Here is a 25,232-nt window from a genome sequence, read left to right as displayed (position 1 = left end):
GAAGAAGAAGTCTATAGCAGAATGTGTTAGGAGTTCCAGCCTCTAATCAGCTTTCATTCTTCCTTGCAGTTGAAGTAATCATATCTGTCTCTAATACTTCCAGCTGGACCTAGGTTAATCTCAGTTATGTCTCCCCCCCCCTGATTGTCTCAGAACTTCAAAGATAATTCAAAACCGTGGCTGATGTCCATATTGAGGCCTTGGCAGATGTCCCCAAGTTCTGGGAAGACCTATATTGGGAGGCTTATGGTATAGTTGTCCTTGTAGTCTTCCTAGGGGTATGTAACCAGGGGACGGAACCATGCGCCCATGGGCCATGTAAAAAGGCATTTTCGGTTCTTCTGGGACGTGGCCAGAGCCTCGGTGTTTCATCAACTCCTTTGCTGGCGTAACTTGATAGCCCCATTTCTGTGAAAAAGTGAGGAAAAGAACAACATTATCAGACTTAAAACCAACATGCATGTCTATAGCAGTGTTTCTCAACCTTGGCAACTTTAAGACGCGTGGACTTCAACTCTCAGAATTCCCCAGCCAGAAATCTACACATCTTAAAGTTGCCAATGTTGAGGAACAGTGACCTATAGGCTTCTCTTTGGGTTTTCATAACACACTATTGCATGATTGCGTAAATTGTGCCTGAGTGACATACAGATGGTCCTCAACCTATGACCACAATTGGGATCAAAAGTCTGTTTCTAAGCAAGGTGACTGTTGTACCTGATTTTATGATCTTTTTGCCATGGTTGTTAAGCATATCACAGCAATTGTTAAGTGAATCATGCAGTCGTTAAGTGAGTCTGAATTCCCCCACTGACTTTGCTTGTCAAAAGCCTGATGGGAAGGTTGCAAATGGCGGTCATGTGACCTCATGATACTGTAAACATCAGAAATACATGCCAAGTGCCCAAATTCTGAGCGTGTGACCATGAAGATGCAGCAATAGTCATAAGTGTGAAGACTAGTTTTAAGTCACTTTTTAAGTGTCATGGTAATTTTGAATGGTCACTAAATGAATGGTTGTAAATCAAAAATTACCTGTAGTTGCCTAGGTCTGCGTATCACACTAAACCAGGGGTCTTCAAACTTGGCCCTTTTATGACTTGTGGACTTCAACTCCCAGAATTCCTCAGCCAAGCATGCTGGCTGAGGAATTCTGGGAGTTGAAGTCCACAAGTTATAAAAGGGCCAAATTTGAAGACCCCTGGACTAAACCTTAAACTAACTGGCTACCTTCACTGAGTAAATGTGAACCAAATTTAGACAAATCGAGCCCAAATTTAGACAAATATTCAAATTCTCACTATTGTCAGAAGCATGGCAGTGAAAAATAGCATGAACACTTCTGTGTTCTTCCCCCTAACTATTGCCACTAAAAACATAATTATCAACCATTGGATTCTAATGATTATCTATTGATTATTCCCATAGATGATTAATAATAGATTTGTTATTCTGATAAATTCTCAGCAACCCACTGACCACAGGTGCAACCGAGCATTGTTATCAAATGTCGCTAATAGCTGAGAGAACAGCTCCTGCAAAGTATATCTTAGCAACTTGCTTTTACAAATCTAGTGGGTTTACAGGGCTGGGCTTTCAGATCAGTGTATGTGTGTGTGTGTGTGTGTGTGTGTGTGAGTTAGGTTAGGGTTAGGGTGGGGGGGGGAGAGATCCTGTCTTTCCCATCTTCGCTCATTACTGCTACATTGTGGCACAAAGGGATTAAAAAAATCCTCTCCAAGTGAAGGCTGCCTACCCCACAACCTTCAAAAAAACAGGGGCAATTGGCAACTCTTCAGTTTTGTCATTCTGTGGTTTTCCTGGTTCAGTCTGGGTGTCACCTTGATCAATATTGACCAAAGGTGCTGTGCTGCCTATATCTATTGGCTGAAGGTGGAGGCTGGAGAAAGGAAATATTACTCAGATATCTTTTTTTTTCTGTAGGCATTTCTCAGAATTGGGCCCTCAGAGTGGTTGCTGGAACAATTAGGTACCCTAATTAACACAGGCACTCAGTTGCGGAGTTTGAATACCACCATTGGGCTCATTGTGGTAGTTACTAAGGCAAAATTCTTTTACCTCAGCAACTTTAAGATGTGTGGACTTCAACTCCCAGAATTAGCTGGGGAATTCTGGGAGTTGAAGTCCACCCATCTTAAAAGTTGCTGAAGTTGAGAAGCACTGTACTAAGACATAACATCCACACGTTGTTTCATATGCTGGCTAATTAATTCCTATGCTGCTTCCTTCCCTTTCAGTGGCTTGCTTTACACAGTGTGCTGTTAATAGTTTAGTGTCATATAGTAGTCCTTGATTTACAACCATTCATTTAGAGATAATTTGAAGTTGCAACAGTACTGAAAAAAGTGACTTACAACCAGTCTTCATACTTAACGATCATCACAGTATCCACACATAAACAAGCCCTGGGCATCTGGCATGTTATTTATGACAGTGGAAGCAGCTGGGGTTGTGTGATTGCCATTTGTGACCTTCCTAGCTGGCTTCTGACGAGCAAAGTCAATGGGAGAAGCTGGCTTTGCTTAACGACCCACATGATTACATTAAGAATGGCAGTGATTCACTTAACAACCATGACGAAAAAGTTTGTAAAAAGAATGGCAGCGATTCACTTAACAACCCTGGCAAAAAGGGTTGTTAAAAAAAACCATGACGAAAAAGGTCGTAAAATTATTAACTGCCTTGCTTAATAACAGGAATTGTGGTTGTAAGTTGAAGACTAATTGTAGTCAACTGTAGCAGTTCACACAACACCCTAAGATGAAAACAAAGATGCCATCTTGTTGTAAGACCATACATGAGCCCAGTTAGGATTCTGTATAAAGGATATATAGGACAATATCCCCACAACTCTGGATATCCTTCAAATATGTGGACTTCAATTCCCAGAATTCTTTCTTTGGCCATGGTGGCTGAGGAATTATGAGAAATTAAATCCCCATTTCTGCAGGGTCTAGTACAGGGGTGTGCCTGGCTGAGGAATTCTGGGAATCATAAAAGGGCCGAATTTGAAGACCCCTGGTCTAGGACAACTCACTACAGCCATCTTGCCATGGACATTTTGCTGTGGCCAACCTGCTGTAACCATCTTGCTGTGGCCATCTTGCCATAGCCAACTCGCCCTGGACAATTCCATGCGAGATACTGTGATAATATTATCCCCCACAGTTTCTTCAAAATGATTTCCATTTTTTTCAATGGAAATAATGTCGAAGAAACAGCGGCAGATAACATTTATCGCATTGAGCAATCCCGCGTGGAATTGTCCCACAGCGAGTTGTCCCACAGCAAGATGGCCGCTGTGAGATGGCCATGGTGGATTGGCTGTGGCAAAATGGCTGCAGTGAGTTGCCCCTTGGCGAGTTGGCAGTGGCGAGATGACCGTGGCAAGTTGTCCCATTCTGCATTTCTAGATTATGTCTAGCTTAAGAAAAGCCAGCGTATAATAAAGCAACACTGTTTTCTATGTTTAACATCCCCCAAACCTGCCCGTGAGTAAATTGCTCTGCCCCTCAAATAATGGCAAAAAGCAGACAATGTTAGTAATGACCTATAGATCTGTAGAGTGGGCTAACCTTTATTATTAACATAACTTTATTATGTATTAGCTAGCTGTTCAAGGCACTGTTTGTCTAAAACACTGTTATTCCTGCTGTATTATAGTTTGGCTAGGAGCTGGAAAAGGTCCAATTTTGTCTCCTCAGGAAGCCTATAGCAGAGCATTACAAACATTTTCAATATGTAAATACCTGTTAAAAATTTCCCAAAACTCCAATGAAGGCAAAGATCTAGTGATCCAAAATTGTCTCTCCTACTCTCCCTTCCCCTTTCCTTCCCTTCCTTTTGTAATACAGTTCAAAAATCCCTGGCTTAGAAAAACTATTCATTGTTTGAGAAATACCCCTCTATAGAGGGATAATATTCAGCTACAACAACATAATATGTAGGTATAGGACGTTGAATACGTGAACATGATCCATTGATGCTAAATATTTATCCTCGTCTGAGCCCTGTGCTTACAGGAAAGATGCCAAATTCTGTGTTTCTAAAATCAGAATACCTAATCACTTGCCAGTTTTAAATAATTAGCTTAGCTTGATTAGGAGGTAGGAACAAAAATGGGGAGGGGGAGGTAGTTTGTAGAGGTGGTTTAACTGCATGACAATATCTCAGATTGGCCTAGTTCACACAATATACAAGGCTAAAATGTGGTCCGCTCAGCTACTGTCTACACCCAGCCAGTTCATTAAATAATGGTTAAGAAGATCATGGCTTAGCATATGGTGCAGACATAACCACTGAGAAAGCAATATTCTGGTTGCTTTCTTTCTGTGTGTTTTAAGGTAATAATACTATTTAAAATTCACCAATTATATTTGGCAATTTTAATTCATGTAATTAAAATGGGGAAATATGGTCCTGTTATGTATCAAAGATTTTTGAGGGAAGTGAAGAGTGATAATTTGGTTTTCACAATAATCAAAACTCCTGACAACACAACATCCCCAAATTTGGTTTTTGCAGCAGCTGGAATGCCTCAAGAAGCACCGAATGTTGGTGCGACCACAGATGGAATTTACAAACAGCCAAGCTTTTTCTTCTATACACATCCAGAATTCATGGGGAAAGCAAAACCAGAAAATATAATTACTGCTCTTTTCAGGGTTTTCCATTTGACCTTCTGAACAAACCAGGATTAGACAGTACTGAAATTATTGGTTCCTATGGAAACCTAAATTACAAGAGATGTTTGGATTCCTGGGGAGTTGAGAGTTTAAGCTGCGAAGGAGAAGGAAATACGCTGAAAATCAAATGTGCTTTATGGAAAGAAGAATGGGGGAGGGTGGCATAAACTATATTTCTCTCTGGAAATTCTCTCTGATTCATGCATCATTTTATGAACAATATGATAACAACACAACAATCACATTTGCCAAGTAACTTGAAGAATGTGAATCTGTGTCAGCTGTGGACAAATGGCTGTCCAATCTCTTCTTAAAACCTCCAGTGATGGAGTACCCACAACTTCTGAGAACAAGCTGTTCCACTGGTTAATTGTTCTCACTGTTAGGAAATTTCTCCTTCGTTCTAGGTCGGTTCTCTCCTTGATTAGTTTCCATCTATTGCTCCTTGTTCTGCCTTCAGGTGCTTTGGAGAATAGATTGACCCCTCAATCTATTGAGGCACTCCTCAAACACTAGAACACTGCTATCATGTCACCCCTACTCCTTCTTTTCTCTAGACTAGCCATACCCAATTTCTACAAACATTCTTTATAGTTTTAACCTTCAGTCCCCTAATCATCTTTGTTATACTTCTCTGCACTCTTTCCAGAGTCTCAACATCTTTTTTATAATGTGGTGACCAAAACTGAATGCAGTACTCCAAGTCTGGTCTTACTAAGGCTTTATAAAGCAGTACTAATACTTCACGTGATCTTTATTCTATCCCTTTGTTAATGCAACCTAGGATTGTATTCTAGGATTGCAACCCAGGATTGATCAAAGCATTCACATTATTTCCCCCCCCCCCAATTTCACTACATTGGCTTGTGAAAAGAAGATAAGACCATGGCTGTATTCACTAAGGTATGGTTATAAATCATAATTCAGTGTGTAAATAACATGTTAAAGCCACGATTTCCAGTCTGCAAAGGATAGGATTCCACAGTATTTATAACTGTCTATGGACATTCTGAATCATCCAGATCATGGTTGTCCCAAAGGTGCTTTTCGAAAAACAATTGGACTTTCTTGGATTTTCCCCCCTGAAAACGTTTGACTTCTCCTCCATAAAGCTTCCACAGCTCTCACTCAGAATTGAAGAAGATACTTGGATGAGAAATGAAATGTTTTCAAGGAAAAAAAAAACCCAAAGACCAGTTGCTTTTTGAAAAGCGCCTTTGGGACACAGTATGGCAACTAAGCCAAATTGTCCCCTGGCACCCCGTTTCTACTCAATTCTCACCAAAGCAGTTGGAAGACCAGTTGTCACTTCTGCTGATTCAAAAACAATGACAGTATCAATGGCTCACCCTGATTTCACCCAAGAGGGAAAGAATAAAAACAGAAGCGGGTGGCATGCACTCTGAAAAGGTGGAGAGAAGCGAGATTGTATCCATTTCACCCCTACTGGCTTCACCCCTCAGGGGGATCTGTCAAGCTGTCAAGCCACCATTCCTTTACATAACACTTAATCTAACCAGAGCTTGTTCTACCCAAGGTTTTCTCAAATTTAGCAATTTTAAGACCTGTTGGATTTCAGCTCCCAGAATTGAGGTTCACATGTCTTTGTTGCCAAGTTTGAGAAATACTCGTTTAAGCTGAGTACAAGCAGTATTTTGCAACCTTGGCAACTTTAAGATGGGTGGACATCAACTCCCAGAATTATGGGAGTTGAAGTCCACCCATGTTAAATTTGCTAAGGTTGAGAGACTTTGAATTACAAACTTAGCTGACTGAGCGCACAGGGTTGAATGCAGTTGCTTCATTGCAGGCTAGAGTGCTTGGCGAACATATTTGTAACCTTGGGGGGGGGGGGAAATCGGCATTACTTACTTTAGCTTCTTCAGCAGACTCTATGCCGTTTCGTCCCCAGCCTGTTGTGCTGGACCCAGACAGCTGGCTCAAACGGCTGAGGTCCCATAAGGACTTACTGGGGCGAGCCCCGGTAGTCTTGGCAGCGGAGAGTCGGTTTCGTTGGACGTTCCTGTAGATATCGCTAAGAGCGCTGGGCCCATCAGGAGGTCCCTGTTTGCCCCCTCCAGAATGGTCCACACCCCGCCATGCTGCAAGTCGATTTCGGAGCGATGCTTTGGGAGGAGAGGCAGGCAACATGGGTTCTTCAGCAGTAGCCGGCGAAGCTAATACAAGTTCCCACTCACCTGCCCGGCTCTTGGCCACGGGTTGAGGGGCCACCGAGCGTCGTTCTGCAATTCGGTGGGACAGCTGCACCCCATCCAACACACTGATGTACGGGGCCACATCTGGCCCATTGGTGCTTGATAGCGGGGCCACAGAAGCAAGCTGGAGGTGAGGGGGCATCTCCAGGGCTGGCAGGGGGCAGGAAGCCGCATACAAAGTACGAAATTCCTGGTCAAATGCCTCAGTCACTTCTCCCGTAAGGCGAGTGACCAGGTGGCGGTTCAAACGAGCATCAGTCCAGGTGAAGCTGTTGGGGGGAAAAAGAGAATTTTGGCTGTGCATCTTAGTCACTTCAGCTTCTGAACTTTTTGGTGGAAATGCAAGAAAAGCTTAATTTTATTTGCCATGAATGCTTCTCAGTCATTGCCTTGCCCTGCCCAGAAGCCCATTCTTGGAAAATGTGTTTCTACAGAGTGGTCAGAAAAGTTAAGATGGCAGCCATGATGATGCCATCAAAGTCCCGTCTCCTTTTTATCTGTGAGCCACACAAAAATGGGCAGAACTTTGAATGTACCATTGATTGAAGCCTTTTTGCTCATCTCTGTACAGGAAATCCCTGACTTATAACCATTTGTTGACTGACTGCTTGAAGTTACAATAGCACTGCAAAAAATGACTTATGATCAATCCTCACAGTTACAACCGTTGCATCATCCCTACAGTCACATAATAAAAAATTGGGATCTTGGCAATGGGCATGCATTTATGACAGTTGCAATGGGGGTGGGGGTGGGGAGCCAGATTCACTGAATGACCACATGGTTCCCTTAGCAACGACAGTTTAACCATGGCCAAAAGGTCTAAAATGTGGCACAATACACTTAAGAACTGCCTTGCTTAATGTGAAGTGACCAAAGCATGAAAGACTGTGAGAAGAGATTTCCAGTTCAGGAAGGAGTACAGTTGGTGCACAAGATGAATTTGTCCACAGCTGCTATGTGTTCATGGAGCAGGGGCTGTGAGTTCAGAAAGACCACAAACTGCACACCATCTCTGAAGGGGTGGAAATCACTGGCACCAGAAAACCGAGTATTTATAGCCACTCGGCCTTGTCAGGGCTGAGTTGGGATTTTCACATGTGCTTGGTTGGATTTGCTCTTCCTCGTTCTCCAATAGAGTTTCTTCTGCTGTTTTGTCATCTACAGTTCTTCAGAACAATAGGCACATTGATCACTGAACAAGAAGAGATGTAATCGAACCCAAGGCCCTTGTCACAGACCTACTGGTATTTTGGGCAAAGACCAAACCCTTAGTCAAATTGCCTACCGCAGTGTTTCTCAATCTTGGCCACTTTAAGATGTGTGGACTTCAACCCAACATGGCTGTCTGGAGAATTCTGGGAGTTGAAGTTCACACATCTTAAAGTAACTGAGGTTCAGAAACACTGGCCAACCACATATATCCAGAAGGAAAATCCCCAAACTCTCTCTGAAACCCAATAGAAGTCACTAGTTACCCAGGATAGGCCATCTCAATAGGGTCTCCCTCCCTAAGACTTGTCTCCTTAACCAGCGTACAGGTAGTCCTCAATTTATGGCCACAATTGGAACCTGAATTTCCATGGCTTAGCAAGATGGTTGTTAAGTGAGTCACGTCCAATTTTTAGGACTGTTTTTGCCACCGTTAAATGAATCACTGCAGTTAAGTGAATAAATGCAGTTGTTAAATAACTCTGGCTTCCCCTGTTGGCTTTGCTAGTTGGAAGCTGGCTGGGAAGGTTGCAAATAGCCATCGCATGATGCTAAGATGCTACAGTTGTCTTAAATATATGCCAGTTACAAAGTGCCCAAATTATGTATACATGACTGGCGGGTTTAAGTGCAAGGGCTGTTTTTTTAGTGCTGTTGTAACTCCACCAACGATTGCTGAACAAAATGGTTGTAAGTCGAGGACTACCTGTAACTAGACTGATTTTGCCCTATCCAAATCATTGCTGCCCAAAGAGATAAATATAGAGATGGAAAAGGCACGCATGAAAAAAATATGATTAAGAGAGTATGACAGGAAATTTATCAAATTATGCATGGTACCTCATAAGCAGATTCTTTTCTCTAGTCACATCGGAGCACTCAGTGGAATGACTAAGCAAGAGATCCAAGACAAGACAAAGAAATTTTGTGCATGCAAGACTTAGTTCATTTGTAGGATATATGCCATCATTTGTAGTAATGCTGCACTACTTTCGATTAAGATTTATGGATTTTTGTCTTCAAAAAAGAGCTCACCTCAGTTTTAATATTGAAAATAAATTCTTATGATCAGGATAAACTCAGCTCTTTTTCATCTGGCTCTGGTCAACCACTCATTGAATTCCAATAAAACAGAACAAAGATCTGACAGATCAACTTAGCGCATTCCTGCCCCAGATGGTTTTTAAATACAATCTTTCAAATTAAGCACAATTAAATGAAGCTTCCATGGTCTCTGGCAGTATACCTGTCCTTTGGCATAGCCTTCTCTCTGCAATACATCTGACTTAACACTAATGTGCTTTAGACATCTTTTAGAAACTCACTTTTTAAAATTGGCATCCTCCAGCCATTAATTCTCCTTAGCAACCTTTCATGGAATGCTTTTAATTTTGATTTTTAAATCTTAAGATTTGACAGACTTATAAACCACTTCAAGATTCTTTGCAATAAGCAAGAGTATAAAAATACTTCTAATAAATAAACTATAAATAAATAAACCTTTCAACCCCAGTTGCTTGGAGACAACAATTTGAAAGGGTTACTGTGCTGCCATACTGGGAAATGTTCACAAAGCATCAGATTTGCCACTGTAGGAAACAGGATCTGGCAAAGTTCATCTTCCATTCTCTGAGAGGGATAGGTCAAGCAAACATCCTGATATAGACCTATCATTTTACTGTTAATCTGTTTACAATCAAGGTTCTCCACTTTAAGCATAAGTGTATTGTGTGAATGCATCCATTAAGATATGCAGAAAAAGGATGCATCCATCCATTTCTTGGTTTGCCCTGTACGGTAACCACAAACTGAACTACAGATGATCCAGATGGTCTGACCTCATCTACAAGTTAAAGTAGGGGTGTCAAACTCACAACGTCACATGACGTGTCGCGACGTATTGCGACTTTTTTGCCATTGCAAAAAAAAACAAAAAAAAAAACCCAACCCCAGGATAACAGCAGTGCAAATGCAACTCTAAATTTTTAACTGGCCTAGTTAATCAAGTTTGGTATACAACATTTACTGATGCATTAGCAGAAAGCAGTGGGAACTGCTGAACTGTAGGGTGGATTAAGTCAGATTCAATTCATAGAATCGGATGAGTTTTAGACTTAGAAACCACCTTCTCCCACCCTGCACAAGACAGAGTCCACAAGGCAAGAAGCTTCTGTAGCCATATTATTAAGCCGCATATGGACAAACCATAACACTTACTCCACCAGAGGGGAGCACCTACTACCTCACAAAGGAGGCAGTGTCACTGTCAACCAGCTCTCACCATTAAAAGAGTTTCTCCCAATGTTCAGCCAAAATCTATTACATGACTTCTGTTTATTGCTTATAACTAGTAGCCTCAATCATTGACGATCAGTGGAGATTAGCCTTGAAGGCCATCTGCCGAGAGAGTTTAGTCTGGGCTTCTTGGTGCAGTTGGTTGGCTGCTGTGAGAACTGACTGCTGGACTAGAGGGCAAAGGGTCCAATCCAGTAAGGCAGGGGTCCTCAACCTCTGGTCCGTGGTGCAGTACCGGTCCGCAGCATGCCAGCAACTGGGTCACACAAACAAGCAAAGCCCCATCTGCGGGATGTAGGCAGCACACAAAACTACGCATTTTCCGGTCTGTGGAAAAACCTTTCTCCATGGAACAGTTCCTGGTGCCCAAAAGGTTGGGGACCTCTGCAGTAAGCCACTGTTTGTGTTCTCACACTCCTAATCCTGATCTCCACAATGACAAAAAAAATGCACTTTGGCTTTTTGAGGCAATGATGCAGTGCCAGATGAACCCAAGCGTTGACCTGGTGATATCAGGAGCAGCCATCTTGGCCGCTATCACAATCATGTTTTCAGCTGATTGCACTTTCCCCCCCAAACATTTTAAGAAAAGAGAGGGAAAAAAGACAAAATTCCCACAGAAATATTGTACTGGGCAGACGGAGAAAGAATCAACAGGGATAAAAGAGCGGAAAGTCTGTTTTGCCCTTAAAAAAAAAACCCTAAAACAAAACAAAAAAAATTGAGTTGCCACAACTGGAAAATCTTCGTTTTATGGGTTCACTTTAGCCTTCTGTCTCTGCCAGAGGCTCAAAGACAGAACTAATTTCTCCTACGTTTAGATTACAAAGGAAAAAAACTAGGTGAGTCACTCAGCAACTAATCTTGCATATTTTAGAGGGGGTTGCTCTCAGTCTTAACTCAGAAACAAATGGGCTACTATGCTTGGATGAAATCCAAGGGTATCTGCAGAAAGGATTAAAAAAAAAAAAATCACAACGGCAGCCTCAGCTCTACAAGCAAAACCCCGTCCTATATAAGCAAAGCACCATCTTGACTTTTTTGATGACACCCCCGATGACATCTTAGGTCTTTGACTTGATAAGTGTGATGTGAACGTGGCTACTTGTTTCATTTTCTGGGATAGTCCTTCAGATACTTGAAAACAGCCGACGTGTCCCCTGCTGTTGTTTAATCTTCAGCTCTCCAGGCTAAACATAACCTATTCTGAGTATTTTATTTCTGTCTGTTGAACATTTCTTTTGACACAGATACATTTAGTTAGAGGAAGTGTTTTTTTTTAAAGGAAATTTCTCAAGATTAATAGACAGATAGCAATCCTGTTTTGCTAGTTTTTGTACAGATTTCCCGTGTCTATTGCCATAGTGCTCCCTCTTTAAAAGCTCTAAGAAAAAAATAAAAAGCCTTTGGAATCTCTTGCTTGCAGTTTAAAAACCACCATAATATTTTATTCACATTGTGAAAGCCCATATCATGCCGGGAAGAATTTTAGCACTAGAAAGGCCTACATTACAGAGCAAAGATTTAGTGAGAAATTCTTATTTCAGCAATTACTGGAAATAATGAGCTGGATGTGCAGATATAAAATAAAGTTTATTTCAAAGGAAGCAACAATCGTATACACAGAATTCCAAGTGAAGGCATGGCTAATTGCACATTCACTACTCGAACTGAATTTTGTATTTAAGGACAAAATTTCTGCTAGGAAGAGAATGGTTTTGACTTCCTGATTAGATCTTGTTAGGAGAACCTTGATATTTCCACAGATATATAGCATCATTTTAAAGTGTTTTGGCTCCCCCAAAGATTCTCACTGGTGTTGTCTCAACCGTAGTACACAATGTTTTCTCTGCCTGATGGTGATTAAAAAAAAAAAGCTGGATTCCCAGAATTCTAGAGGAGCAAGAGACGTCGCACTTTAGATAGTTTGTGTGAGAGAAAGAGGGTGAAGACAGCTCCTCCCTAATAGTTCCCAGACTATTTTATTTATATCCCTTTATTATTTTTATAAATAACTCAAGGTGACAAATACATGCCTTCCTCCTATTTTCCTCACAACAACCCTTTGCAGTGAGTTGGGCTGAGATAGAATGCCTGGCCTAAAGTCACCCAGCCAGCTTTCATGCCTAAGGCAGAACTAGAACTCACAGCCTCCTGGTTTCTAGGGTGAAGCCTCAACCACTAGACCAAACTATGTTTTATGGTGCAAGTAGTCTGCTGTAGTTTGATAAGATTTGTGTCTTTTGGTGAGAAACAATAAAGGAAACTGCTTTGAGAATCTCAACCCGTCTTTCTTGTTTTTTGAAGCCTGACAGGGGCCATGAGAAGGGTTATGAAATGGCAACAAGCCTTTACCCAGGGGTCTTCAAACTTGGCCCTTTTATGACTTGTGGACTTCAACTCCCCGAATTCCTCAGCCAGCGTGCCTGGCTGAGGAATTCTGGGAATTGAAGTCCACAAGTCATAAAAGGGCCAAGTTTGAAGACCCCTGCTTTACCGCCTTCCCCACCCTTCTTCTCAATTTAGCCACACCCCCATTTCACCAGCATTGAAAAAAAGAAGCCCAAATGCCAATGAATGGGGTATGTGGCAGAGCCACTCCTCTCTCAAGATGGGGAGGATGGCAGCAGGGTGCTAGGAAAAGGGATGAAGGGCATTTCCCCAGCAGTGAGAATTGACCTCTCTGTAGCTCCAGAGGAAACACTGCGACGCTTTGCAGCGTATCTTCTGGAGCAAGACCTGAGTTGAAAATTAATTGACTCAGCTGCAGAACTATTTACAGATCAGAAGGTGATTCATGGCCTTCCAGACTAGTCAAACATGGCTGATTTGTGCAATCAAGGAGGTTGTTGTGAAGTAATCGTGGGGGAGCTTATTGAAGGTTATTGTGCTGTGGGAAGTCAGCCCCCCAGAGAAGGAAATATTAAAAGGGCAGGAAAATATATTTCCTCAAAGGATCTTAAAGAGGCAGAAAAGCATGCCCATTTTTCTTAATAGCCCCAGGTCTCTTTCCCCCAAGCAGAAACCAGCTCTATAATGCAGATGTAAATCCAGGAAGGTTGGAAGCCCCAGCTAGAAGCTTAGAAAGACAAAGACTCCTAAAATCTACATACCCCACCCAAACTCTAAGACAGGACATAATAGGATTACCACAGAGATACCAAAGGGCACACTCAAACTCAGGTCAAAGTTCATGCCACAGGAACAACTCCACAAACAAAAGGCTCCAGAGGGTATAAAAACCCACTCCCTACATGTGCTCGCTCTCTTTTCTTCCAGAGCCATCTTTCTGTCTGGCTCTCCAATAAACTGGAACCTTCTTTCTAAAGCAGTCGCCATGTTGTTTATCCCTGGCTTGGACTGAACCATGAAGAAGACTTTTCCTTCAACAGTGCAACTCTGTGAAGCCACTTATAGAATCAGGTCTCTGATATTGTACGGGTCTCTATATGGCCAAATTCTATTTGCCTCCCATCCATAAGGAAGCTGAAATGGTGATGTCCCTGTCTGTGGGTAATCCTAATCAAATTAAAATGCCCCTTCCTTTAATGGACTGTCGTCATGATTAAATAATTTCATTCTTCTTAAAAAAAACAAAAAACTCTTCCCCTGAATTAGATCACACAGAAACACTGGGGGGGATTCAGTCAGTTCGCACCACTTCAGCAGAACTGGTAGCTAATTTTTTGTTGCCCAGGCCCAGAATGAACTTCCGGAAGCGGCATCCACACAGAGAACCGGTTTGAATCCCACCATTGCACAGAACACATTCTGAATTGAGGAAGTAGGTGACCACTGTTCTACATGCTCAAGCAGGGGTTGGACTAGAAGACCTTCAAGATCCCCTTTCACCCTATGATTCTAAGATTCTATAGTCCCATATTCAGTTGTTGGTGCATCCAGATGAAAAGATCCAGGAAACAGTGATGAAAAGACAGGAAGTTGTTGCTACTGAGAATAATTAGAAGACTAAGTGGAGAATAAATAATTTAAGGCAAACATCCTATATTCCACAGCTGCCTTTTATATCTAAAGCAATTCAAATTATGCACAATTTCTACTCCAAATTCCTAATTTAAGATGGAACGTTTTCCTTTTACCAAAATGCACACAACTTAACCAAAACCTCACCAAAGCCATAGTCCCTGAATCTGAATCCGTAGAGGAGTAAATGCACAAGCTGATTGACCACAGGAGAAATTCATGGCCCAAATTTGAGGAAGCAGAGCAATTGCAAGCTGGTCCGTATGATTCACTGCCATCAAAAAGCAACGAGGAGAAATTGTGCCTAAACTTGGGAGACAGCAGGGTGGCAGTGTTCCACACAGCAATCTGCTGCCACCACCACAGAGAACAAAATGTGATGTGTTAATGGACTCAAAGGACCTGGCTGTAAACATGGAATCTACATATTCTGAATGAATTGTGTTGTCACCCGAGTATTTCAGGGTTTTCTTTTAGTTTCTTGAATGTGCCATTTGCCTCAGTACAGCAAACCCACCTATAAACATAAATGCTCTTAGGTAAGTAATAGAACAATTGACCAGTGGAACGGCTTGCCTTCAGAAGTTGTGGGTGCTCCATTACAGGAGGTTTGTTAAAAAGAAATTGGACAATCACTTGTCTGAAATGGTATAGGGTCTCCTGCTTGAGCAGGGGGTTGGACTAGAAGACCTCCAAGGTCCCTTCCAACTGGGTTATTCTGTTATTCCTGAAAGCTCCAATGTTGGATGGTCCATAAAGAGGAGTTTCAGTGCTGGAGGCTATAAGTATATATTTGAGCACATATAGACAATAGAACCGTTGGTTCTGGGGAACGTAGCAAGCTGACTGCCAAGTACTCAAAATGCAGTCACGTGACTGGAAAATGGCGGCTTCACTCCAAACTCCTAACCCACCCTTTATCAGTGGATTTCCCAGTAACTGGTTAGAGGCCAGGTTAGAAGTGAAGAGCAATAGATATCCACAGTTTTTCCTTTCTCCTCCTCCTGATTGGTCATCACATGATCATAGCATTGCTACCTAAAACCACAACTGTAAAAAAAGCTGTGACATAAATGCAATTACAGGTAATCCTTGACTTATGACCCACCATAGTTACAACAAACCTCCCCCCAAAAGCTATTTATGACTCAGTTCTAAAGTTCCAATGGCAGCTAGTCATGTGACCACATTTTTCACATCACAAACGCAAGGACTTAACTTTCCAAAAATATCCTGATTATTTTATTGCTTGAAACTTTTTTAAATCAGAGGAGTCTCATCAGGAGGCTGATGAGGGCAAACTGAAGGAAAAGGGAAGGGCGTCTCAGGGACTGAGCCCCATTGCACAAATTCCCCTTACAACAGTTGGTGACCAAGCTGTAGGTGACACCCATGTAGGCAATAGGTTGCTCTTTGCCACAGTTGATGGAGCGGGTACACCCCTTGTTCAGGATGTCTGAAACCCCCAAGGCCACCCCTTCGCCCACAAAGCAGTCTTCGTCTTCAGCGCAGCTCATCCTGAGGCCAGGACATATTGTTGAGGAAGTAATTTCACAAAAGATGCAGTCCTTGGAGAAAGTGGAAGGCAGCAAGCAAACCAAGACGCACACCAGCCTAAATTGCAAAGAACACTTCATCACAACTCAGGGGAGGTGGTGCTTCTGCAGTGTGAACTCTTTATCACTTTAGGAGTGGTACGAAAAGGTACCAACTGAATTCCTTTTTGTAATGCTGGTGTCCTCACCAGCTTTTGAAGGGTTGTGTCTTCAGAAACTTCAAAAACAGATCAACTTTCAGTCAAAATGTCCAAAGGAAAAATATTCAATTGATGGTACTTATTATGTTTGTGTTTTGTTTTTTTACAACTTCTCTTCCTAGGGCTTCAACAAGAGACTGCAGTAACTCATCTCTTCTCTAATAATTCTGAATCTCAGTTGCTTATATCTGGAAAGTCTGGTACTATTGCTCAGTATATAATGGCATCTAATCCACAGAAGATGTTTGGCTTTAGAAGTAAATCAGGGTGCCTTGATTTGCACTTCCTAAAAGGTAGCGTTTGTTTTTATTTCTTAGGAGAAAACTAGACTTATGGACTCTCTGGTTCCAGAAATTCATGTAAGTTTCCACTTCACTCCTTGGCTAGCCTCCAGTAGCGATTTATAAAACCCACCAGATACAGGAAAAAATTTCTGGCTGATCTGCAGGAACTTCCCACAGAGTTAACGTCAACTGGTCTTTCTTGAGGTTGACTTCTTATTTTTAGCTACAAAACTGGATCCCAGCTCTTGGCTCTCCGCTCCTCTTGCTACATAGTCTTCATCCTTTCTACTCTAACCTGCTGAAAAAGTAGAATGAATCTCTGGCAACAGCCTCCTAGAATCTGATAACTGCTTAAGCAATGACATCACAATGGGTGTCAAAAGCTACAGTATTTGGAGACCCAGGAATAAGGCCACCCATTGACCTCACAGAGGAGTGATGTCAAATTATGTGATATCATATAAGGAAGGAGCAGCACAAAGTATACTAGTATTCTCATAGGCCAGTGATGGCGAACCTTTTAGAGACCAAGTGCCCAAACTGCAACCCAAAACCCACTTATTTATCGCAAAGTGCCAGGGCTGCATCAGCATTGTGGTGCCCTCGGGTGGGAGGCATAGCCAACTGGGTGGGTGTGGTTGCAGTGGTTATGGCAGACTGGGTGAGCGTAACCAGGGCCAGTCCCTCGCCATCTCCGGGGCATCCCTGGGGGGGCCAACGCTGCTTGCTCGCTCACTTCCTGCCCTGTTGCTTCCAAACGCCACCACGTGCTTGCTATCTGGCGAACTCTGCTGGGGCAACAGCATGCATGCCCACAGAGAGGGCTCTGAGTGCCGCCTCTGGCATGCGTGCCATAGGTTTGCCACCCCTGTCATAGGCAAAAGATTGGATGTAATCTCCTGGTGGGTGGAGGATGAAAAGAAGAATGAACAGACAATTTCTGAATTCTTGGAGCTGGTAGTATTTGAGATCTCAAGAAGAAGAATATGGACGGGAAATTGGGAAGTGAAGCTGGATTTCCTGAAACTTGAAGAAATGACTGACTACAGGATTACTTGGATGAATCTCGTAAGGGGTTTCCATAGATCATGATCCATTTAGCACAGAGTTCTCTCCAATTCTTTACCCATCTTCACTCACCAATCACGAATGAAGGCAAATATACGCGTCCCAGGATAATGACGTGAGATCGAATTTGGGCCAGTTACCGGGACCAGAGATTTCTAATTGCAAGAACACAAGCGAGTGGTCAGATGAGGAGACCCGAAATTATTGATAGCCTCACATTGCAATGAACAAGGACACTCATTTAATTTCACAACTAGTAAGATCGTTGGCCATGCAGGTACAAGGATTGAAGCCTGGGAAATGGGCCCCTTGTCAGTTAACAGGAGTGCTGATTTACCACCAGCTTATCAAATACTTAGAAGACGAAGGCTTGGCAGCACAAGGAAATGACAGCCAATTGCCAGCCATCAACACACCAATCAGCCAATAGGAAGGCACCACATAAACACGACTTGCAGACCAGCCCAAAGAACATATTTCAGTAGAGAGAAATTCCCTGAAGATCGGCTCCAGCATGAGTCCAAAAACTCGGAAAAGTAAATCTTTGATTCCGGTGACTGACTCAAATTTGATCTCGCATCACTCGTCAATCATTTAATTTCTCCTGCGGACAACTGAAAAGCGAACCAGGAAAGGCCTCACCAGTTCCATCAAAATCAGTTAAACTTTTCTTCCTCCAGGACTTGTATGAATCCCCAGTGAAGGGAGGCCTTTGATTAAAACAGCAGAGCTTTAAGCTCACATATGGGTTCTCATCCCCTCCCTCCCCTTTTTTTTTGGCACACCCAGAGGCACCTAATGTGTGTAAGGCAGACTGAAATGGAAGGCAGGCAGTGTTTTCTAGAATACCCTGCTGTCAAAAGCATAACTTCCTGTATTTCTTACCCATTACGCATCTCATTAAAGGCAGAGAGATTCTGCCTTTTGGGAAAGTGACAAAATAATCTGTCACTCAACTTGGCAGACTTCACTGTGAGTAGTTATGGAGAACAGGCAGATCAGTAGCAGAGCTTCCAGCATGGAAACAGAATGAGAGACAATTGCTCCTGTGGGTGTGTGTGCGTGCGTACCCAATTCAAGGTTTCGGAGGCTCCAGAACAAGACATGCTCAGTGGCAGAGGCAAAACCAAAAGACAAACCAAACCATCCTCTTGGGTGCCCCTGACCCATCTGGGCGATTCTTATTGAAAAATAACATTGGAGCCCATATCTGAATGTACTGTTATTTATTACAAATCCCCTTTCCACTAGCAAGCAACTATATTAGTGGGGTTTTTTTTAACCCTGGTAACTTTAATTCTGGAACCTATAGTTATACATTGTGAAGTTGCCAAGATTGAAAAATCTTGATCTATGCAGACACTCAACTGTTGGAACAAAATAATGGTAATGAGGGTTTTTTTTATCACTTCAATGATGGCTGAGTGATATTAGGAAGATGTTTTAAAGTCATTAGGAGGGAGGTGGCCACTAATGAACCCAAGATAATCATGTTACCTCAGCTCTGAAATTTTGTGAATTATCTTGTACCTTCTCCTTTCTCCTGTACCTTCTTTAATATCTTTTGAATGTCCTGATGGTTATTTCTCCTTATATACTGTTAGGGGTGAAAAACTTCTGTTTGAAACCTTATTTCAAGCATCCTAGAGCTGTTTAGCATTTACTGAAATTACTGTTCACTAATTTCCCCTCATAACTAATCCTTGATTTCATATCGTGATGTTCCACAACCCTCTCCAAGGTCATTTAGCAACCCCTAGCCATGGCACAGATGCCCTAATATTGCCCTGGTCTCTTTCCTAGAACTCAGCCGAGAGACCTTAAGATCATCTCAGTTCTTCCAGTTTCAAAATAATGGTTTTCCTCTTCTCTTCTTAATTTTACCATGGACACAATTTAGGATATTTCATCAACGATGCAGTGGCTAACACAATTGGAGCTGGGATCTACTATTGGCCACTTGTAGCTACCGTGGGCACACTTTCTCTAGTCACAGGGCATTGCTTTGAATGAGTTTTTGGCTTGGGCTGCAGGAAGGAATGGGCACCTGCCTTCTGCAAAAAGACCTGCCCATTAATAGCTAACTGATACTGTCTGAATTTGTCTTGTATTAAAAAGATAAGGACAGCCACACTTGCTCCTCTCGTTCCTGAAGCAGGATGAGGCTCAGCCATTGGGTAGTGCAATTTAGGCTGGAATATTTTTCTGATGATGCAAGGAATAGGGAAAAGCATGTTAACATGGGCATCTGGCTGGTCCATTTCTTTGTATGTTTTCTGCCCATTCATACACTGTGATGTATTAAGATATTTCTATGGTATTCTCAATGTTATCTCCCTGTCTCCAAAAAATTTTCATAGTGGGAAGAAATAACATACAGAAAGTTATATAAGAGTATCTATATATGAGAAATGTGGGTAAATCCAATTATATATGTTTAAAAAAAACTAAGATTCCACTGAGAATGGAAAACAGGTGTCCTTTTATTTGAGCCAACACTTTAGAGAAAGGCTGGTGAACCTCTGCACCTTCAGATGTGGCTGAATTCTTACTCCCATGACTCCAGAAATCTAACATCTAGAGAGGCACAGTCTCTTTACCCCTACTCTAATAAACCTTGGTGTGCCATTCTGACATTATCTAACCCCAAACACAGTGCCATCTGAACAGTCCCTTCACTGGGTTGATCCTAGGAGTTAGGATGAGGAGAATATAACCAAAGGCTGAACAGAAGTGATGGAGATTGAAGAGAGAGGTTAGCTATGTCTTTGGCTAATAATACGTGTTCTGCCCCAAATGTGTTATTTTCCATTATATCATAATTTACCCTCCCATACTATGAAGAGCATCAATTTCCCCTTTGGTTTCATGGTCATAACCATCTTCATGGCAGCCACCAGAATTTAAAATAGCCTCATGCTTATCCAAGCCTGGAAGCAATTTGATCCAAGGAATCTCCATAGTTATCTGCATGGATCAACCAACCCAAGGAATCCTCTTTGGGAAAATATAACCATTCAGCATGAACACCCCATGAGAGCATGGCTCCTTTTGAATTATCATTTCTTTCTATCCCACATATCTCCATTTGCATCTCTACTGTCCTGTAATTAATCCCCTTCCATTTGCCTTGCGATGAAGCAGTAAACTTACTTTGGATATTGAGAAACTTTGGAAAGTTACCAAATTAAGCTGCCTGTTAATTGAGAATCATATAGCTTCCCAAGAGAGCAGAATATTATGCAGAGCTTAACGAGTGATCGGATTCATGTGGAGAAAAGCTTCACTTGCTGATTTCAAATACTCTTAAGGGCATAGGACTGTTCTTGATCAAAACCTGACATCCCTAGAGAGGCAGTTTGCAGACTGTGCAGCCATAAACTATTCATGATTTTGCTGCTTTCTGGATCCAGGATCTACAACACTTTCATTTATTGCACAGAAAAGCAAGGAAGAGCTCTTACCTATAACTGCCGGTGATTGCAATTTCTCCATCAACCAGCAGAAATTTCTCCTTCAGAGTTCCTGTGATCTGTTTCTGGCTTCTGCTTTGGAATGAACAGCCATGAAGAGTTCTGACTCGCAAATTCTAGGCAAGAAAAAAGTACAAAAAAGGCATATATATATATATATATATATATAGGGAGTTCAGACAGATCAGTCTGATTGTGAACACCTTGATATTTTCAACTGCCATACTGCAGTTTTACTCTTTTTTACAATATCTCTTGCCTTGCCGCCCCCAACTAGGGGCATAGAGCAGGCTCAAGTCGCAACTGCGAAATATTTTTATATCCAAATTTCTTTTTTTTTTTTTCTGACAAAGAGTAAAGAATTAAATTGGGAGACTAAGATGGACCATTTCTGGCTTTTTTGCCTTCATCAGTTAGCCATACCCTTTTTATAGGATTCGAACCTGGGAAGTTATACATACTAGGCAGTGATTTAGCCACTGAGCCACAGGTTCTCTTCCCCTCTTTGTCAGCAGAGTCAAGGGAGTAATTATAGGGAGTTCAGACAGATCGGTCTGATTGTGAACACCTTGATATTTTCAACTGCCATACTGCAGTTTTACTCTTTTTTACAATATCTCTTGCCTTGCCAGATATAAAAATATTTCGCAGTTGCGACTTGAGCCTGCTCTATGCCCCTAGTTGGGGGCGGCAAGGCAAGAGATATTGTAAAAAAGAGTAAAACTGCAGTATGGCAGTTGAAAATATCAAGGTGTTCACAATCAGACCGATCTGTCTGAACTCCCTATAATTACTCCCTTGACTCTGCTGACAAAGAGGGGAAGAGAACCTGTGGCTCAGTGGCTAAATCACTGCCTAGTATGTATAACTTCCTTGGCTCTTTTATGACTCGTGGACTTCAACTCCCAGAATTCCTGAGACAGCATGGCTCAGCATGGAAACCTCTCCCTTTCTCCTCAGCATGGCTGGCTCAGGAATTCTGGGAGTTGAAGTCCACGAGTCATAAAAGAGCCAAGGTTACCTACCCCTGATCTAGAAACACTGATCTAGAAGAAATGTCACTGACCAACTCAGCTCATCTAGAAAACAGCATCTTTTGGAAAGCTGCTCCAACCGATTGATTCAGTATCAAAACAATGCACAAAGGCCACAGTTAAAGATTCTGAGGACCTTTTGGTACCCCAAGCCACATTTCAAAGGATCTCAGATTAGTTCAGTGCCGCCATTGAAAAATATTGGCACACATACCCAAAAGGGAGAGCATTTTAGCTCAATAGTCTTGAATTTTTTGCCTGAAAAAAAAAATGGTACCTTTAAAAAAAATCAACTATGTTTTCTATTGGCTGAGATACAAGAAGGTACCCCAATGGCATACAACACATATTTACAATTAAAATATACAAATTGGATTTATTTTATTCTATTTGCATGCCCACCATTTTTCAAGGTATTCCAGACTTTATTTGGCCTATGTGCCACTCCATTTTCAAGGACTCTGACTGGCTTATTACCAGTAAAACAAAATATGTCATTCCCTCTAATGTGAGACCTTTAATAAACCCTTCATACTAGATCTCACTGGGTGGGCAGATTCAATGATCTTGGTGTGATCAGGATCTTCATCTTTTTATTAGCACTATAACTTGGTAAGGTAGATTTCACAAAGGCTATGTAGTAAGTTTTGTAGCTAGGCCAGGATTTGGAATCTGAGTCTTCTCCAACACAGGTAGTCCTCAATTTACAACAGTTCATTGAGTGACCATTCAAAGGTACAATGGCACTGAAAAAAGTGACTCATGTCATGACCACTTTTCACACTTACGACCGTTGCAGCATCCTCATGATCGCATGAACAAAATTCAGATGCTTGGCAATTGACTCATATTTATGATCGTTGCTGTGTCCCAGGGTCATGTGATCCCCTTTTGCGACCTTCTGACAAGCAAAGTCAACGGGGAAGCCAGATTCACTTAAGAATTGTGATATTAATTCAACAACTGCAGTGATTCAGTTAACAACTGTGGGAAGAAAGGTCGTAAAATGGGGCAAAATTCACTTAACAAATGTTTCACTTAGCAACAGAAATTTTGGGCTCTATTGTGGTTGTAAGTCGAGAACTACCTGTACTTGTGGATATTCTTAACTATTGCTTGATATATTATCTAACCAATGTTTGGAAAAAAACCCAACAACTAAAACAAGCTTTGCAAATCCAATGTGAACAAGTGTGCTTTGCATTTAAAATTAAAGGGAGTTACAGCTATGATTTTGATGAAGATAATGACAGTCCCATTTTCAACGCCCACCACCCCCTGTTTTGGCCAGAACCCCTTTCCTCAGTGTTTCAATCTATTTGCTCAATACAATTAATTCTAAAGATTCCATTGACAAAAATCTTGATCCTGTGTTCAGCAAATGCCAACATTAATGTGTTTGTATTGGGGGAGAGGGTGTTTAAAAGCAAACCAAATGATAAGTAAGTAAAGTCAGCTAGTGCTAAAATCCTGCTCTTTTGGGGTTTAGAAACGGAAACATTCCCCTATTCACCTCTGTGTGACGGACATTAAGGCAAGTTTTCTCAGCCATGGAGAGGAAAGAGTGAAGATGCTGCTGGTTGAGCACAAGATAGACTGGTACCCGCCGCCTAATTGCTGCATCGTACAGATCTAAGAGAATATCAGGATCTGTGAAAATGTCCATGACTATAGCAATCACCTAGAAAAGAAATAGTTTGCTTGTGAGACCAGCAAAAGGTTTGCAGTCTTGCTTTCCAAATTATATCTCCTTAAAATAACAGTAAAGTGAGCTGAATCCAGTTTGCAGAATTATATGAACATTGGGATATTGATAGAGAAGGTTTACAAAAGTCAATACTTTTGCTTCAAACACCTTGATTTGTTTTGATATGCCCCCTTGGCCAACATCCACTGCACACATACTTTATTGGATTTATATCTTGTTCTGTGGGCTCGGACATTTTTGGGTTTGGGCTTTGGTTTCAATCTAAAAGAATATTCTTTTTCTAATTGACCCAAAGGTGCTTTTTCCAAAGGCAACTGGACCTTCTTTGATTTTCTTTGAAGGCGTTTCGCTTCTCATCCAAGGAGCTTCTTCAGTTCTGACTCTTGTTTGAATTGAAGAAGCTTCTTGGATGAGAAAGGAAATGTCTTCAAGGAAAACAAAGAAAGTCCAATTGCCTTTTGAAAAAAACACCTCTGGGACAATCATGACATGAATGACTGAGAATAGATATTTTTCTAATTGACTTTTCTCGATAAGGTACGACAGTTATAGGCTCTATTGCAGTCATAACTCAAGGACTACCTGTATATTATGGCTGCAGTCTTTTACTAGCCAGACTAAACTATTAAATTTAGTTTTAATGAATCAGAAGGCAGACCAGTTAACAGATCAGTACATTAAAAGATGCTAATATTTATACTTTTCAAAATTGGAATTGGCAGACGTGATATACTATCATGGTGTACTACCAGACATGATGTATCACAGTATCTTCAAACAGAAAGATATTTTATGTCTCTAAACTATTGTTTTATGATATCCTGACTTACAAAGCATATGGAAATTGGCAATGCATTGTCTTTTTGAAAGGGAAGACAATTTGATAAAGATTTTTGTGTGGCAATAATGTGGAAATGTCTCAGTTTTGGGAATATCCCATTTTCTGCAGAATAGCTTTGTTAAAACTCTTCACATATTTTCTCACTTTTTTTTTCATCTCAAGGAGGAAAATGCTCAATGTTACCTTTCCTTCATACCTTATTGGCTTGTTGGATACAGCTGCGTACCAATTCCTTGATATGTGGCGCTCCTTCTCCTGGTGGGTGGGTATAGACTTCCGCTCGGGTAATTCCTTTCCAAGCCCCATGGTCTGGCCACCCTAGCTCCAGATCTGGGGGTGGATCATCTGAACGCTGAGGCCAGTAGCTGAGACTAGATCCCTTTGTTCCAAAACTGTAAGTCCCTACTCCACCTGTAGGAGGAGCCTGTAATTCTTCTGCCGTTGCTGTAGCCTTTAATTCCTGCAGTTCACCCTCTGACAGAAAGGGGCGCAGCTTTTCACGGGAGAGGCACTGATTGAAGGCTTCCTCACCATTGGCAAGTAGAGCTTCAAGGGCCAACCGCTGACGTTCACAATAATAAAATTCAGGATTTGATTCGGTTACTTTAATGTATGGCTCTTCACTCTCCAGGCAGCGGATCTGGGATCCAGCCAT

At 41.7% G+C, this 25,232-nt stretch overlaps 2 protein-coding genes across 2 annotated transcripts; both read right to left on the bottom strand.

Moving 5' to 3' along the window:
* Positions 1-25,232, bottom strand: FAM83E (family with sequence similarity 83 member E). Its single transcript, XM_015810931.1, has 5 exons — positions 24,774-25,232; positions 23,542-23,709; positions 20,986-21,110; positions 6,579-7,191; positions 1-408 (listed from the first exon to the last, which is right to left on the bottom strand). Exons 1-5 carry the CDS (start codon positions 25,230-25,232, stop codon positions 169-171), a joined length of 1,605 nt encoding a protein of 534 aa, XP_015666417.1. The 3' UTR covers positions 1-168.
* Positions 15,679-20,482, bottom strand: SPACA4 (sperm acrosome associated 4). Its single transcript, XM_029283139.1, has 2 exons — positions 20,349-20,482; positions 15,679-16,027 (listed from the first exon to the last, which is right to left on the bottom strand). Exons 1-2 carry the CDS (start codon positions 20,480-20,482, stop codon positions 15,679-15,681), a joined length of 483 nt encoding a protein of 160 aa, XP_029138972.1.

This window comes from Protobothrops mucrosquamatus, unplaced genomic scaffold, assembly GCF_001527695.2.
Source record: "Protobothrops mucrosquamatus isolate PMUCROS unplaced genomic scaffold, P.Mucros_1.0 scaffold25, whole genome shotgun sequence".
NCBI lineage: Eukaryota > Metazoa > Chordata > Lepidosauria > Squamata > Viperidae > Protobothrops > Protobothrops mucrosquamatus.
This window is presented reverse-complemented; position numbering and strand designations above follow the sequence as displayed.